Source organism: Scyliorhinus torazame, chromosome 13, assembly GCF_047496885.1.
Source record: "Scyliorhinus torazame isolate Kashiwa2021f chromosome 13, sScyTor2.1, whole genome shotgun sequence".
NCBI classification, from domain to species: domain Eukaryota; kingdom Metazoa; phylum Chordata; class Chondrichthyes; order Carcharhiniformes; family Scyliorhinidae; genus Scyliorhinus; species Scyliorhinus torazame.
The window spans coordinates 72,987,516-73,005,473 of record NC_092719.1 but is presented as its reverse complement, the minus strand read 5'-3'; the positions used below and the strand labels follow the sequence as shown (position 1 = coordinate 73,005,473).

The following is a 17,958-nucleotide window of genomic DNA, read 5'->3' as shown; positions in this document are numbered from 1 at the left end:
CCCTAGGATCAGCGATCCTGCGCCGCACGGGGGCTGGAGCAAGGCACTGGAGCGGCCCACGCAGCTCCAGCTGCCGATACGGGCGTCAGGACAGGCGTCGCGGGTCCGACATGCGCGCCACGGCTGGCACGAGTTTGCGCAGGCGCATGGGTTGCCTTCTCCGCGCCGGCCCCGACGCAACATGGCAGAGAGCTACAGGGGCCCGGCAGTCGGAGGAACATAGGTCCCCACCGGGATAAGCTCGCCCACCAATAGGTAGGCCCCGATCGCGGGCCAGGCCACCGTGGAGGCCCCACCCCGGGGACGGAACCCCCCTCCCCCCCACCAGGCCACCCCCCGCAACATGAACGGCGAGGAACCGCCGGGGAGGACCACACGAGAATAACGCCGGCGGGACTCGGCCTAACTTGGCGGGCAGTCGGCCCATCGGGCGGGGATAATCGCCGGGTGGGCCGCGTTGAGCAGCCCCTGACCGGCGCCAATGGTGCCGATTCTCTGGTCGCCGGAGAATCCCGTCCCTGGTCTGGCCTAAATGTGACTCCACACCCACAGCAATGTGGTTGACATTTGACTGCCCTCTGAAACGGCCAAAAAAAAACCCCAGCTCAAGGGCAACATATACTGGCCTTGCCAGCAACTAACGAATCAGAAAAAGAGAATTTGGCTGCAGGGGAGATCAGCAAGTGTTTTCCAACTAGTTTATGTTCTGCTGCTGGGCTACTGGTTTTGACATTTATAGTTGTTAAGTGGCTCACTAACTGCTTGAGAAGAGATAAAGGAACATTTTTACACATTGGCTGTTATTTTTCATTTTGACGATAAAAATCGCTTCCTCACAAATCAGTTGAGAGCTGTGTTGCTCCCATGGTTTCATTCAAGTTTCATCAGCAAGAGTAAAGAAAGTTCTTTTCTCTTTTTTTAGCGAAAGGTCAGCGATGGTAGGTCCCAATCTGGTCAATTTGCTGCCAAGAACATCAGCGCTGCCCAATTCCAAGCTAAACACTTGTCCATGCCATAATTACAACTTTGCTTGGTGGCTACTCGGTAAAGTGTGAAATCTGGGGGGAGAAATAGAACCCAAAGCTATGGTACACAAGTGCATTTTCATGAATAGCCCTTTTCACAACTCATTTATAGTGAAAGCTTTTTTTTTTGCCTTGTGGTGACAGATTCAAAAGTACAAAATGTGCTAGATTCCTCTGGAATGTACTTTCCTGGGAGTGTGGATGGTCACTCTAATTTATATTCATCGCCAGGTCTCGTACACAATGTTCAATCCTCCTGTCCCTCCTCACCTCAGCCATGGGCAGCAGACCACGAGAACAATGACGCATATACTTCTTCATTTCTTTTCACCCGTACGCTCAGATGAATTTAGTCAATAGATAACAGCAACCATGTCACTCCAGCAGGCAGATAAATGTCTCTCAAATGAAGCCAATAAGCATTTGACATTGCCTGTACTTGTGGGATCAGCCTACTTGTGTTCTAACTTTCAAGAGGTTATACAGTATTTTCTGTAAGATGACCCTAAGCAACTATGACGATGTTGGCTCTGGTCTATATCACGCCCCACAGATGTTGGAAGTAACCGAGCCAGAATGTATCCTACAGTGCTCCTACACTATTACCAAAGCTGCTTTGTGAATCAAAAGCCGCTCATGTACTTTGTTCCTGTGATCACTGAAATATTGTTGCTGCCCTTGCTAATGTTTATCAATGTTTCCAATTGCAAAAACATAAAGGGTTATCTGCCAGGTGTTGACAAAATCCCCAGCTCTTTGTCGCTCAGCAAGGATTTGGAGGTGGTGTTCCAGGCTGTGACTGAAACCTCTTTGCCCACGTTGTCTCTATTTAACACATTTTTTCATTTTCTTGAGCAGTGTTACGGTTTGTTAATTTAAAGGAAGCAGATCCTGGACAATCAAGATTCGAACAAGGTCAGGCCGTACGGTTGTTTGGTGTCTCACTCAGGTGTCTGGAGGCTTATGCAGTTGAACATAAACTGTTTATTGTTTTTTTAAAAATTAAAGTACCCAATTCTTTTTTTTTTCCAATTAAGGGGCAATTTAGCGTGGCCAATCCACATACCCTGCACATCTTTGGTTTGTGGGGGTGAGACCCACGCAGGCACGTGGAGAATGTGCAAACGTCACACGGGCAATAAAGCGGGGCCAGGATCGAACCGGGTCCTCGGCGCCATGAGGCAGCAGTGCTAACCACTGTGCCACCCATAAACTATTTACTGTTAACTTACTATATACATATCACAGAATCGTTATGGTGCAGGAGGCCGATCAGCCCATCGTGTCTGCACCGGCTCTCCAAATGAGCATTAGTGCCATTTCCCTGAAACCCTGCGCATAATCCATTCAATAATGCCTTCTTGAATGCCTCGATTGAACCTGCCTCCACCACACTTCCAGCCTTTGCATTCCAGACCCCAACCACTGGTGTGAAAATATTTTTCCTCACATTGCTTCCTTTGCAAATCACTTTAAATCTGTGCCCTCTCATTCTTGATCCTTTTACGAGTGGGAGCAGTTTTCCCCTATCCACACTGCCCAACAAGAGAGAATCTAATCATCCCCTTTGACATTCAATGACATAGACATAAGCATGGAATTTACAGTGCAGAAGGAGGCCATTCGGCCCATCGAGTCTGCACCGGCCCTTGGAAAGAGCACCCTACCTAAGCCCACACCTCCACCCTATCCCCGTAACCCAGTAACCCACCTAACCTTTTTCTTGGGGACACTAAAGGCAATTTAGCATGGCCAATCCATCTAACTTGCATATCTTTGGACTGTGGGAGGAAACCGGAGCACCCGGAGGAAACCCACGCAGACACGGTGAGAACATGCAGACTCTGCACAGACAGTAACCCAATCCGGGAATCGAACCTGGGACCTTGGAGCTGTGAAGCAAATGTGCTAACAACTGAGCTCCCGTGCCGCCCATGACATTCCCATCACTGAAATCCCACTTTCATGAGCCCCCTCATGATCTTGAACACTTCTAATAAATGTCCTTACTCTCTCCAAGGAGAACAGTCCCAACATCTTAATTCTATCCTCATATCTGAAGTTTCTCATCTCTGGAACCATTTTTGTAAACCTCTTCTGCACTCTCTCCATTGTGTTCAGATCCTTCCTATAGTGTGGTGTCCAGAACATACGCCATATTCTAGCTGAGATCTAAATAATGTCCTACACAAGTACAACATAACTTTCTTGCTCTTGTACTCTATGCCCCTATGAAAAAAGCCCAATATATTGTATGCTTTATTAACTGCTCTCTCCATCTGTCCTGCAACCTTCAATGACTTATGCACATATACACACAGGTCCCCCAGCTCCCTTTAGAAATTTTACACTCTCCTTCTCGCGCTTTATAATGCTTCCAAGTGTTGTATCACCCACAAACTTTGAAATTGTCCCTTGCAGAGTTAATTTCATGGCATAGCAGCAATGCATTTTACACACAAAGACAGTAAACAAATTCGGACGAATGACGACCCCAATGTGTGTACAACCTTTGCTGAATGTATCCCACACCAAATAACGAAGATATTGGATCAGACACACCCAATACATTGGGCACGGTTCAGCAGACTTAAAGTCTGCAAACAGCGCGCTTAGGTGGGTGTTACCCGGTGGCTGCAGAAGAAGCTTTGGGTTCAAGTCCTATTCCAAGACTTGATGGCCAAGCAAAATATATTCAGAATGTGACCAAGCAGGTTGCGTATCCTTTCCATGTGTAAGGGCAGGACAGTCACCTGTGACAATGGCAAAACCACCAATGTCCTTCAAACACAACCTTCACTGGGAAATCGTAGTACCTAATGCAAATTGAACAAACTCCTTCTCCAGTATTGTATCTTGTCTTGGCTGGGTTGACCTTGATCAAACTATAGATGAATAAAAGTAGTTGTTTTAACTACAGCCAGCTGGCTTCTGGGGAAAACTCTGAGAATGAGAGACTACAGATGTATAAATCAGAGAAAACTGTGCATTTATAGAGTAGAGCATTTCAGAACAGCCCAAAACATTGCACAGCTCTGGGTTACTTTTGAAGTAAAGGTAGATAAATGCAACAGTTAATTCTGCACACAGCTAGAGCTTAATAGGCACTGAAATACATGGTCAGTTAATCTAATTTTTGAATGATGATGCTGATTAAGAGGCAATTGTTGACCGAGACACCAAAAATAACTCTCTGCCTCCTCATGCATAGTGCTGAAGGGTCTTTTAGAGCCACCAGTAAAGGCAGATTGCACCTCAGTCTAACACCTTGTCTGACAATGTCCATAAAATCATTATTGATTGCCGTAAACACCCATCTGGTTCACTAATGTCTTTGGGGGAAGGAAATCTGCCATCCTTTCATGGTCTGGCCTATATGTGGCTCCAGATCCACAGCAAGGTAGTTGACTCTCAAGTGCCCTCTGAAATGGAGGCAGTTAGGGATGGACAATAAATGTTGGCCCACCCAGTGATGCCCCACATCCCGTAAATGAATATTTAAAAAATGCCTTCATTTCCCCAGTGTTAGCTTAGATTCAGTGCTCGACAGCTGCAGAAGCTCAGCACAGAGCATCTCCGTGGAAATATCCAGTTTCACTGTGGAAAGCAGAAATGCCTTCTTTCTTCCCCCTCCCTCCCCCATGAGAAATGAAACACAAGAAAATGGTAACACTACGTCTCACGAAGCTATGAAAACAACATGCCAAGCCGAATGGAAGAAAAGTATTCTTACTCGGAAGGAAAGAAAGGAAGAACTTGCTTATGTAATACATTTCATAACCTCATGATTTCCTGAAGCACTTTACAGCCAGTTAAATACTTTTGAATTGCAGTCACTATTGCAATGTAGGACACTAAAATAAGTGTAGTCAACAAGTTTCACAAACAGCAATGAGATAAATGACTAGATCATCCAGTGTTGGCTAAGGGATATACTGCTTTTCTTTCTGGGATTTTTTGAATGCCCACCTGGGAGGGTAGTGAAAGGCTCGGTTTAGCAACTATCTAAAATGCAGCACTCCTTCAGAATTGCACTGAAACATCAGCCTGGAATACTATTTTTTTTCTTTAAAAAAAATTTTTTTTTTTAAGAGTAGCCAATTATTTTTCTTTTCCAATTAAGGGGCAATTTAGCATGGCCAGGCCTCCTAACCAGCACATCTTTGGGTTGTGGGGGTGAAACCCATTCAGACATGGGGAGAATGTGCAAACTCCACATGGAGTGACCCAGGGTCGGGATTCGAACCCAGGTCCTCAGCGCCACAGTCCCAGTGCTAACCACTGCGCCACATGCCGCCCTCAGCCTGGAATACTTGCTCAACTTTTGTTGAGTGATTCTCAAACTCATGACTTTTACGATTAAGACGCAAGAGTGCTCCCACTGAGCCAAGGCTAGTAAAGAGGCAAATGCACGACCAAGATGACTTTACCAATAGGTGATGCTTTGTGAGGCAGTACAATAATAAACCAGCACTTAACAGATAGCCACAAGACCAATTTGATACACTCTTACCATATTGGTCTGAATATCTGCCAGGTTAAGTGATCAACGCAGTTGGAAATCCTGAGTATTACCATACACTTAGCAACACCTTCACAATTGAATGGGGAGCCTTTATAATTCCATTCAGATATCTAATGCCAAACAGTGATTTGCAATAATGCCGGAAGCCATAACTGATGATACAGAATGGGCAATTAAATTTCTCCTGCGCATACATGCATATCCGAAGCAAAGGAGTGGATGAAAAGCATTCAAGGTTCAGTAATTCGCCGTGCAAATGGTTTTGTTCAATGGTGAAGGCTTTCAGTATCCTTTGGCAACAGAGGGGCTAGTTTCTCACTGTATCACTGCTAATGGTTGACCATTATACCAGGAAGGATTAGCCAGTCAACCTCCACATCACAGAAGTTGCAAAACAGTTACTGATACTTTGTGGAGTACTAGCCTTTCCATAGTTGACGCATACAGTGACACCAGAGGCCCACTCAAAGAAACCTGGACTGTTTCAGTTTCAGATTGAACTCAGGCCCATTAATTGGGAAGTAAAAAAATACTGCATTGCCAACACAATGCAAAGTGGTAAGGATTGTGTTGGGATACCGGCTAGACCCCAAACTTTGTTAGGGTACGGGACAAGAACCCCAAATTGTGAGGAAAGGATACTTCACCCGAGAAGGGATGATCCTGACCAAGAGGTATCTTTTATGTTAAAACACACTTTAATTTAAACACAGAATTAACCACTTTAACATCAATGAAAGTAGCTTTACAATTATCAGTTAAACAGTTCTTAAACACAAGGAAAAACTTTAATTGACTATCTACACCTGCTACTAACTCCAATGAAGCAGCCCAGTACAGTTCAAAAGTTGCTTATAAAGTTAACAAAACAGGTTTACTTGCTCTGCTGTGCTGAACTTTGGAGAGAGTTCCTTTCTAGAAAAATTCAGCAGACTTCTGCTCAACCTAACAGTATTTGGTAAAATAGCTGTTCAACTTAAAATCCTACTGTTGTGCCAGACTCAAATCCTATGGCAAAACTACAGACAGACCTGGCTCCTCTCATTAATTACTTCATCACTATGCCACTATGATATCACATGACCTGCTTAGCTGGGACTAAAAACAACCCTTCATAAAGTATCTACTCTCCAGGGAATCTCCAGCAATCATAACAGTGTTCCTTTAGCCCTCTATATGTAAATGGGTAAATGGTTACCTCAATTTTGATGACTTCTTAATTATAGCTTTTGTTGACACATAGTCTGGGTACCTGAACCTAGGTTCTTTAATAATATTACTGCAACAAATATATACCTTAACCCAGGCTTTTAATAACATTACTGCAGCAGATATAAAATACAATATGTAACAATTTCTACAATCATCACAATTGTGTGTCCAATTTTAAATATTTGCCACCTCAGAATCAAACTATTAAAAAATTCATTCAGGGAGGTGGGCATCACAAGCCCCCAATTTATTGCCCATCCCGAGTTTGGCTTGAGAAGGTATTGGCGCGCCAATCTCTTGAACAGCTGGTGAATGCTGTCAAGTGGGAAGCTGCAAGACTTTGACTTATTGACAATGAAAGGATAGGGATATATGTCCAAGTCAGGATGCTGTGTGATTTGGCTGGGAGGCTGAAGGTGTTGCCATTTTCGTGAGCCTCCTGCCTTTGCCCTTCTGAGCGTTGGAGTTCAGGTGATGATGAATAGGGCTGTATTTTTGCTTTTGTTTTCTGGCTAGGATTCACCTCAGCATCAAATCATCTGGGCGTGAGGACTTCTTATCATGATAAAATGGCAGAAGAGACGTTGTTTTTCTTTTGCTGAGGGCTTATGTTGCTTCCCACATGTACTTACAGTTAGTAGTTATGTTTTCTGGGGTTTTAACTGGTCTTTTCGGGGATGGTTGGGGTTAAGAGAGGAGATAAAACTCTAAAGTCAAATGTTTTTGTACATATCCCATCTGTACGCAGGTGATTTGAGCATTAACCAGAATAATTCCTGCTGAAGTGACAAATACAGAATACTAAGCCAGTCTACACTTGATTACACTGTTGCAAGGTGAAACCTTTTTTGTGGCTGAGGTAGTGGGACAAGACTTCTTAATCAGCTTCAATTCAGATGGACCAACAATTCAATAAATACGGAGTGACATGCTAGATGGAGGTAAAGACCAAGTCACCTCTCAATTCTGAATGACGACCACAGTCCCAGATAACACAACAGTAACAAACATAGTCAGTGATTCAGCTGATGCAGACTGGCTTTCGATAAACATGAAATGTAGGTAGTCCGTGAACACTCATGGTGGCCATTCTTTGGCACTACGGCAAAATTGTACAAAACATGATTAAACTGCCACCAGCACTGGAAAACCACTTATAATTTAACTGCTGTTTCTTTGGAACAGAGTCAAATCTGACACTTGGAACAAAAGCCACGTTGGAATCTGCCCGCTACCATTTCTCTTACAATTCAGACCAACCATTCCAACTTTTCCCAACACATCGGGTGATGGACTGAGACAGGAGTAAAAAGATGATAACTGAAGAGAGCCTGTTGCTCCGTTAATCTGTCAGTTTGATTCATAAATCAAAACAAAAGAGATCCTCCAGGTAATAATGTTCACATAAAGTGGCAAATTTAGTTTGTGCCTATTAGTGATTCCATATCGGGTTCAGTCAGGGAACTGGAATAAAAACTAAATTGCAACATGAAAAGCTTTAATACTAGAAACTAAAAATGTGCCCTCAAATGTAGATTTATTTCTGAATTTATCATTCCACTGGACTGGATGGCAGCTAAGGTAGGTTGTAATACTTGCCCTCTTGGTGCATAGGTTGCTGTGGACACTGACCTGTGATCCTCTGCAGCCACGCTTATGATCCCATTCGGACTGTGACAGAATCTGAAAGAGCAAAGGAAAAATGATGGTTAGCAGCAGAAAAAGAAATGACACTGCAATAGGCACCAGTACCCGAGAGGTACCAGGGGACCACCCATCAGTCACAAATTTAGACCAGTACAACAAAAAGGTGACACTCTTCTGCTTAAATGCGATGCTGCACAATGGCAATGCGCTGGTGAGATAGCAAGCGTGTGACATTCTTCCATCCACAATTTTGTTGGAAAGGCCAATCCATTTCAAGCAAAGAGATGGAAACTTGCATTAAAATAGCAGCCAGAGGAATGTCAGAAGAGTTTGTTACGTGTTCTTCCTACAGGTACGGTTAAAGCGGGGGAGGGGGGGGGGCGTTCTTTATATGGGCACTGGACAATGGAAGGCATGTTCATTGTGTGAAAAGTGGGAAATGTGGCAGCCATTTTATGCACGGCAAGGTTCCATAAAACAGCAATGAGGTGAAGGACCCAATAATCATTTTTTCATTTGCGGTTGATTGAGGAATAAATATTCCTGAGGCAAATCATCTTCAAAATAGTACCACGGGATCTTTCATATTCATAATGATATAATTTCTTATACAACCATTCGTTCCTGTGTGCTGCACTCGGCTGAATATTTACACACACACAAGCCCCTGATCGTTTGCCTGTAAAACCTGTAATTGGAATTTGATAACACTACAGTGATCAAACCTCAAACCACATCATTAATGGTTCCATTTGGATATCACTGAATACAAGCAAAGTGCAGCAGACAACAGTATTGCCCTGTCTAAGCAGCTGCCTGGTAAATAAGAATGCTTTTATCTTGCGTACTCTGAACTTTGTCGAACAAATCTTACAAAAAAATAATGTCCTGCAGCAATGTCAGACAGTAATTTTATTTTGGAGTTTGGTGGGGGAGGGTCAGATAAAGGTTACTTATAACATCATCATCTAAATGCTTTGACGAGATCACAGCCTTGCAATCACAATCACCGTCACTCAGCCATTATTCTCAACATAAATCTTTTCATTCCAAGCTAACCCGTCTCTGAAACAGTGCTATAAAACACCTTCCCTAATGTAGATCTTTCCGATATCTGTACAAATACTTTTGTCAAACAGGTTGGACACTAATCCAGAATTTATTGCAAGACTGGATCAGTTTCAATTTAGTGAGCCTAATGATGGCTTCTCGAATAGACCAGCAAGAAAATGACACAGGAGAGGGCATTAGGCAATAAATATCAAAGAGAGACATTTATATAGCACAATTCATGACCTCGAGATGTCTCAGAGCACAGCAAAGTCAAATAAGAATAAAACAAGATGGGCCGATTGGCATTGACCTCAGCATGTGCCTTTGCCATAGCCGATGCCAAAGTTGGTCCATCTTGTTTTATTCATATCTGACTTTTCTGTCACGGTTTAATACAACTGAGCAGTCATTTTAGAGGGCAGTTGAAGTTATCTGCTGGTCTGTAGTCCCATGTAGACCATGCCAGTTAAGGATGGCAGATTTCCTTCCCTGAGGGACATTAGTGCGTCAGCTGTTTTTTTTTACAACAAGCCGATAGTTTTCATGGTCACCATCACTAAGAATATGGGGAGAAGGCAGGAGAATGGGTGAGAAACATATCAGCCACGGTTCAATGCAGAGCAGACTCGATGGGCTGAATGGCCTAATTCTGCTCCTATGTCTTATGGTCACTTTACAGCCAATTAAGTACTTTTTGAAATGCGAAAGTGGGAAATGTGGCAGCCATTTTATGTACGGCAAGGTTCCATAAAACAGCAATGAGGTGAAGGACCCGATAATCATTTTTTCATTTGCGGTTGATTGAGGAATAAATATTCCTGAGGCAAATCATCTTCAAAATAGTACCACGGGATCTTTCATATTCACAATGATATAATAGTCATTGGAGGGGCATGGCTGCAAAGTGACCACTGCTGGGACCTGAATATCCAAGGGTATATGACATTTTGGAAGAAAGGAAAAGGAAGTGGGGTAGCTCTATTAATAAAGGACGAGATCAGTACAAAGAGTGAAAAATAATCTCTGATTATTAAAATAATAAACTGGGGCATCAACTATTTATGATCTGTAACTAATGCTTTGGATGAAGGCACCAACTGTATTGTAGCTAAATTTGCTGATTGTACAAAAATTGCCAGGAAAGCAAGTTGTGAGGAGCATACAAAGAGTCTGCAAAGGGATAGATAGGTGAATTGAGTTGGCAAAAAATGGCAGATGGAGTATAATGTGGGAAAATATGAGCTTTGGCAGGAAGTATAGAGACACAAAATGTTATTTCAATGGAGAGAAACTTCAGAATTTTGCAGTGTCCTAGCACATATGAATCACAAAAATTAGCAAGCAGGTACAGCAAGAGAGGCAAATGTAATAATGGCTTTTAATGGATGGGGTATAGAATATGAAAGTCTTGCTCCAACTGTACAGGGCATTGACGCGATCGCACGTGGTATGCTGTATATAGTTCTGGTCCCCTTACGTAAGATGGGATATATTTGCATTGGACGTTGTTCTGATAATGTTCTCTGGACTGATTATTGGGATAAAGGTGCTGGCCTATGTGGAAAGGTTGAGTAGGTTGGGCCTATATATGGAACTTAGAACAATGAGAGGTGACCTTATGGAACATTTATGATTCTGAGGGGACTCGACAGGGTGATTGCTGAGAGGATGTTTCCTCTTGTGGGGTGAATCTAGAACTGGGGAGGGGGGGGGGGGTGCAGTTAAAAATAATCAGACAGAGAAGAGGATGAATTTCCTCTCTCAGAGGATGGTGCGAACTCTCTTCCCCAGACTACAGCGGAGGCTGGGTCACTGAATATACTCCAGTCTGAGTTAGACAGAATGTTGATCAACAAGCAAGTCAAGTGTTATGACGAACAGGCAGCAAAGTAGACTTAAGGCCACAATCGGACCAGCCATGATATAATCCCCTTTGGATTTCGGCGGCAGCAGTGCGCAGGGGCCTTCAGGGAGGTGAGTAGTGAATTTAAAAAGCCTTACCTTTACAGGAGCAGCCCTTTGGATTTCGGCGGCAGCGGTGCGCAGGGGCCTTCTGGGAGGTGAGTAGTGAATTTAAAAAGCCTTACCTTTACAGGAGCAGCCCTTTGGATTTCGGCGGCAGCAGTGCGCAGGGGCCTTCTGGGAGGTGAGTAGTGAATTTAAAAAGCCTTACCTTTACAGGAGCAGCCCTTTGGATTTCGGCGGCAGCGGTGCGCAGGGGCCTTCTGGGAGGTGAGTAGTGAATTTAAAAAGCCTTACCTTTACAGGAGCAGCCCTTTGGATTTCGGCGGCAGCGGTGCGCAGGGGCCTTCTGGGAGGTGAGTAGTGAATTTAAAAAGCCTTACCTGGTCCCGTGTCTGTTCTTCTTTTCTGTTTTATTTGTTTTTATATAAGGCGGGAACCGGAAGTTCGACCTCTGGCAAGTCCCCCCCCCCCCCCCCCCCAACCAATAAATTCTGGTGGAGAGGAAACCCGAGACACTACACGTGTAGTGTCTCCCACCCGCCCTCCTCCTCTAACCTAATAATAAGACCCATTGGTGTAAGGTAAGTGCCATATTATATTATTATATTATTAGCATTGTGCAGGTCAAGGATCGGAGGTGGAGGAGCAGTCTCTGTCAGCGAGAGAATCTGAGAACATCTCAGACACTCAGAAGGTAAGAAGGTAAGTAAGTGATTTTTACTTTTATACCTTTTATCAAATTGTGTGTGTCGGGGGGAAACTGAAGTGACATCACAGAAAAGCTGTGGCCAGAGTGGCTGGTTGGGATTCTCACCTAAATTTTAAAAAAATTTGAGTATTTGGGAACTAATTAAACATAATAACTTAATTATAATTTAGAGGATATCTAAGCCAGAGATCGGAGAGTATTATAGTTAGCTATCGCATTTCTATTAGAAATCTAGTGCTAGGAAACAGATAGTTGACAGTAACTTTGCAATTTAAAAAAAAAGTATTTAAAAAAAAAAAGACAAATTTTAATTTTAATTAATTGACGCAATGTCAGTTAGAGGGGTGCTGTGCTCTGACTGTGAGATGTGGCAGGTCCGGGAGGCTTCCAGCGTCCCGGGTGGCTTCATCTGCAGAAAGTGCACCCAACTGCAGCTCCTCACAGACCGCATGGTTCGGTTGGAGCAGCAATTGGATGCACTTAGGAGCATGCAGGTGGCGGAAAGCGTCATAGATCGCAGTTATGTAAATGTGGTCACACCCAAGGTGCAGGCAGAGAAATGGGTGACCACCAGAAAGGGCAGGCAGTCAGTGCAGGAATCCCCTGTGGTTCTCCCCCTCTCGAACAGATATACCCCTTTGGATACTGTCGGGGGGGATAGCCTATCAGGGGAAAACAGCAGCAGCCAGAGCAGTGGCACCACAGCTGGCTCTGATGTTCAGAAGGGAGGGTCAAAGCGCAGAAGAGTAATAGTAATAGGGGACTCTATAGTCAGGGGCACAGATAGGCGCTTCTGTGGACGTGAAAGAGACTCCAGGATGGTATGTTGCCTCCCTGGTGCCAGGGTCCAGGATGTCTCCGAACGGGTAGAGGGAATCCTGAAGGGGGAGGGCAAACAGGCAGAGGTCGTTGTACATATTGGTACTAACGACATAGGCAGGAAGGGGCATGAGGTCCTGCAGCAGGAGTTCAGGGAGCTAGGCAGAAAGTTAAAAGACAGGACCTCGAGGGTTGTAATCTCGGGATTACTCCCTGTGCCACGTGCCAGTGAGGCTAGAAATAGGAAGATAGAGCAGACAAACACGTGGCTAAACAGCTGGTGTAGGAGGGAGGGTTTCCGTTATCTGGACCACTGGGAGCTCTTCCGGGGCAGGTGTGACCTGTATAAGATGGACGGGTTGCATCTAAATCGGAGAGGCATAAATATCCTGGCCGCGAGGTTTGCTAGTGTCACACGGGAGGGTTTAAACTAGTATGGCAGGGGGGTGGGCACGGGAGCAATAGGTCAGAAGGTGAGGGCATTGAGGGAGAACTAGGGAATAGGGACAGTGTGGCTCTGAGGCAGAGCAGACGGGGAAAAGTTGCTGAACACAGCGGGTCTGGTGGCCTGAAGTGCATATGTTTTAATGCAAGGAGCATTACGGGGAAGGCAGATGAACTTAGAGCTTGGATTACTACTTGGAACTATGATGTTGTTGCCATTACAGAGACCTGGTTGAGGGAAGGGCAGGATTGGCAGCTAAACGTTCCAGGATTTAGATGTTTCAGGCGGGATAGAGGGGGATGTAAAAGGGGAGGCGGAGTTGCGCTACTTGTTCGGGAGAATATCACAGCTATACTGCGAGAGGACACCTCAGAGGGCAGTGAGGCTATATGGGTAGAGATCAGGAATAAGAAGGGTGCAGTCACAATGTTGGGGGTATACTACAGGCCTCCCAACAGCCAGCGGGAGATAGAGGAGCAGATAGGTAGACAGATTTTGGAAAAGAGTAAAAACAACAGGGTTGTGGTGATGGGAGACTTCAACTTCCCCAATATTGATTGGGACTCACTTAGTGCCAGGGGCTTAGACGGGGCGGAGTTTGTAAGGAGCATCCAGGAGGGCTTCTTAAAACAATATGTAAACAGTCCAACTAGGGAAGGGGCGGTACTGGACCTGGTATTGGGGAATGAGCCCGGCCAGGTGGTAGATGTTTCAGTAGGGGAGCATTTCGGTAACAGTGACCACAATTCAGTAAGTTTTAAAGTACTGGTGGACAAGGATAAGAGTGGTCCGAGGATGAATGTGCTAAATTGGGGGAAGGCTAATTATAACAATATTAGGCGGGAACTGAAGAACATAGATTGGGGGCGGATGTTTGAGGGCAAATCAACATCTGACATGTGGGAGGCTTTCAAGTGTCAGTTGAAAGGAATACAGGACAGGCATGTTCCTGTGAGGAAGAAAGATAAATACGGCAATTTTCGGGAACCTTGGATGACGAGTGATATTGTAGGCCTCGTCAAAAAGAAAAAGGAGGCATTTGTCAGGGCTAAAAGGCTGGGAACAGACGAAGCCTGTGTGGCATATAAGGAAAGTAGGAAGGAACTTAAGCAAGGAGTCAGGAGGGCTAGAAGGGGTCATGAAAAGTCATTGGCAAATAGGGTTAAGGAAAATCCCAAGGCTTTTTACACGTACATAAAAAGCAAGAGGGTAGCCAGGGAAAGGGTTGGCCCACTGAAGGATAGGCAAGGGAATCTATGTGGGAGCCAGAGGAAATGGGCGAGGTACTAAATGAATACTTTGCATCAGTATTCACCAAAGAGAAGGAATTGGTAGATGTTGAGTCTGGAGAAGGAGGTGTAGATAGCTTGGGTCACATTGTGATCCAAAAAGACGAGGTGTTGGGTGTCTTAAAAAATATTAAGGTAGATAAGTCCCCAGGGCCTGATGGGATCTACCCCAGAATACTGAAGGAGGCTGGAGAGGAAATTGCTGAGGCCTTGACAGAAATCTTTGGATCCTCGCTGTCTTCAGGGGATGTCCCGGAGGACTGGAGAATAGCCAATGTTGTTCCTCTGTTTAAGAAGGGTAGCAAGGATAATCCCGGGAACTACAGGCCGGTGAGCCTTACTTCAGTGGTAGGGAAATTACTGGAGAGAATTCTTCGAGACAGGATCTACTCCCATTTGGAAGCAAATGGACGTATTAGTGAGAGGCAGCACGGTTTTGTGAAGGGGAGGTCGTGTCTCACTAACTTGATAGAGTTTTTCGAGGAGGTCACTAAGATGATTGATGCAGGTAGGGCAGTAGATGTTGTCTATATGGACTTCAGTAAGGCTTTTGACAAGGTCCCTCATGGTAGACTAGTACAAAAGGTGAAGTCACACGGGATCAGGGGTGAACTGGCAAGGTGGATACAGAACTGGCTAGGCCATAGAAGGCAGAGGGTAGCAATGGAGGGATGCTTTTCTAATTGGAGGGCTGTGACCAGTGGTGTTCCACAGGGATCAGTGCTGGGACCTTTGCTATTTGTAGTATATATAAATGATTTGGAGGAAAATGTAACTGGTCTGATTAGTAAGTTTGCAGACGACACAAAGGTTGGTGGAATTGCGGATAGCGATGAGGACTGTCTGAGGATACAGCAGGATTTAGATTATCTGGAGACTTGGGCGGAGAGATGGCAGATGGAGTTTAATCCGGACAAATGTGAGGTAATGCATTTTGGAAGGGCTAATGCAGGTAGGGAATATACAGTGAATGGTAGAACCCTCAAGAGTATTGAAAGTCAAAGAGATCTAGGAGTACAGATCCACAGGTCATTGAAAGGGGCAACACAGGTGGAGAAGGTAGTCAAGAAGGCATACGGCATGCTTGCCTTCATTGGCCGGAGCATTGAGTATAAGAATTGGCAAGTCATGTTGCAGCTGTATAGAACCTTAGTTAGGCCACACTTGGAGTATAGTGTTCAATTCTGGTCGCCACACTACCAGAAGGATGTGGAGGCTTTAGAGAGGGTGCAGAACAGATTTACCAGAATGTTGCCTGGTATGGAGGGCATAAGCTATGAGGAGCGATTGAATAAACTCGGTTTGTTCTCACTGGAACGAAGGAGGTTGAGGGGCGACCTGATAGAGGTATACAAAATTATGAGGGGCATAGACAGAGTGGATAGTCAGAGGCTTTTCCCCAGGGTAGAGGGGTCAATTACTAGGGGGCATAGGTTTAAGGTGAGAGGGGCAAGGTTTAGAGTAGATGTACGAGGCAAGTTTTTTACGCAGAGGTTAGTGGGTGCCTGGAACTCGCTACCGGAGGAGGTAATGGAAGCAGGGACGATAGGGACATTTAAGGGGCATCTTGACAAATATATGAATAGGATGGGAATAGAAGGATACGGACCCAGGAAGTGTAGAAGATTGTAGTTTAGTCGGGCAGTATGGTCGGCACGGGCTTGGAGGGCCGAAGGGCCTGTTCCTGTGCTGTACATTTCTTTGTTCATTGTTTGTTCTTTATTGAGTGGTGGAGCAGGTTCAAGGGGCCAAGTGGCCTACTGTTGCTCCTTATTTGTATGATCACCCGAGAGAGCTAATGATGCCAAGGTTGAACAGCTCAGCTGAAAGGCAGCACTCCCTCAGTAATGTGCTGGAGCATCAGCTTTGATTTTGTGTTGAAGCCTCCAGAGTGGGACTTGAGGTCACAAACATTCTGACTCAGCAGGAAGCGTGCTGCCACTGATCGAAGAGTTTCCTCTGAGCTGCTCACACTCTTCTGTTGTAACTCTTCCTGAAATGCAACAGAAGCCTTCTTAACTTACTTTAATCTATCTCCATCCCATGACATATAATTCCCTCAGTGAACGTCGAGACATTCCAGCAGCAATGATCAGCAAACTACAAAAACAAAAATGTCTACCTTCCAGGAAAAAAGGCGAAAGGGGTTTGCTTTTCTTGCCTCGAAAAAATTAATGGAGCTGTCAAATCTCAATTATTTTGAGAAGAACCTAAAATTAAAGTCTTGATATTATATGGTGAAGCAGCAGCACAGATACATGCCAGGAGTGTGTAAAAGATAAATACAACAATGCCTGTGTTGACAGAAATATATCAATAATGTATGGGAACCAGGAACTCAAAGGCCAGAACTGTCAGTCCGTTCACACCAACGGGATCTCCCGATCTCACCGATAGCACACTGCCGCCATGGGTTTTCTGCCAGCAAGGGGTGAATTCAATAAGAAACCCTGTTGACAACAGCGGGACCAGAATATCCTGCTGCTGGCTAATGGTTGGCTGCCTCCACCACAGCGAAACATGTGGCGGGTTGTAAAATCCCGCCCCAAGTGAAAATAGCTTAGTTATAATAATAATCTTTATTAATGTCACAAGTAGGCTTACATTAACACTGCAATGAAGTTACTGTGAAAAGCCCCGAGTCGCCACACTCCGACGCCTATTCAGGTTCACTGAGGGCAAATTCAGAATGTACAATTCCCCTAACAAGCACGTCTTTTGGGGCTTTTGGGAGGAAACCGGAGCACCCGGTTTGATGCTGTGAAGCAACAGTGCTAACCAATGTGCTACCGTGCCGCCCACATACAAATTTTTATTCTAAATGTCCCATTATCTGCTAACTCACCCTTTACATGTAAAGGTAGAGAGGTTAGGCATGGTGATTTTGACACCTGGGAATTTCTTCATGTGCCACATTTTTTTCTAATTTATGTAACCATACTTTCACTTTTCAACTTCTATCCATTATTCACATGCTTTTCCAGCATGGTTTGCATGCACACGTCTCCAACAACATTCACTGAATATTATCTGCTGACGTCCCTTAGTTGCAGCAGAGGTTCAAGACACACGACATGATATAAGTACACAGGAAAATGAAGCACCAGTTGCTGTTTAAGAGATGACCACCTGATAGCTTGGTACTGCTCGAGGACAGGCTAGCTAATGCTGCTCAGAAGTGACATCGCGATACAGGTCCTAATGTTCTGCTTTGAAACTGAGAGTAGGGCAGCAGCAGCAGCTGCATAGTATGGAGGTGCCGTGGCACT

The 17,958-nt window shown here is 44.8% G+C and overlaps 1 protein-coding gene across 2 annotated transcripts in view; it reads right to left on the bottom strand.

Moving 5' to 3' along the window:
- The window catches only part of pde3a (phosphodiesterase 3A, cGMP-inhibited), a 645,056-nt gene that overhangs the window by 313,045 nt on the left and 314,053 nt on the right, over window positions 1-17,958 (bottom strand). For both annotated transcript variants that reach the window (XM_072471756.1, XM_072471758.1), the window contains exon 2: window positions 8,395-8,445. In XM_072471756.1, coding sequence (XP_072327857.1) covers window positions 8,395-8,445 — 51 coding nt within the window. The remainder of the gene's footprint in view (window positions 1-8,394; window positions 8,446-17,958) is intronic.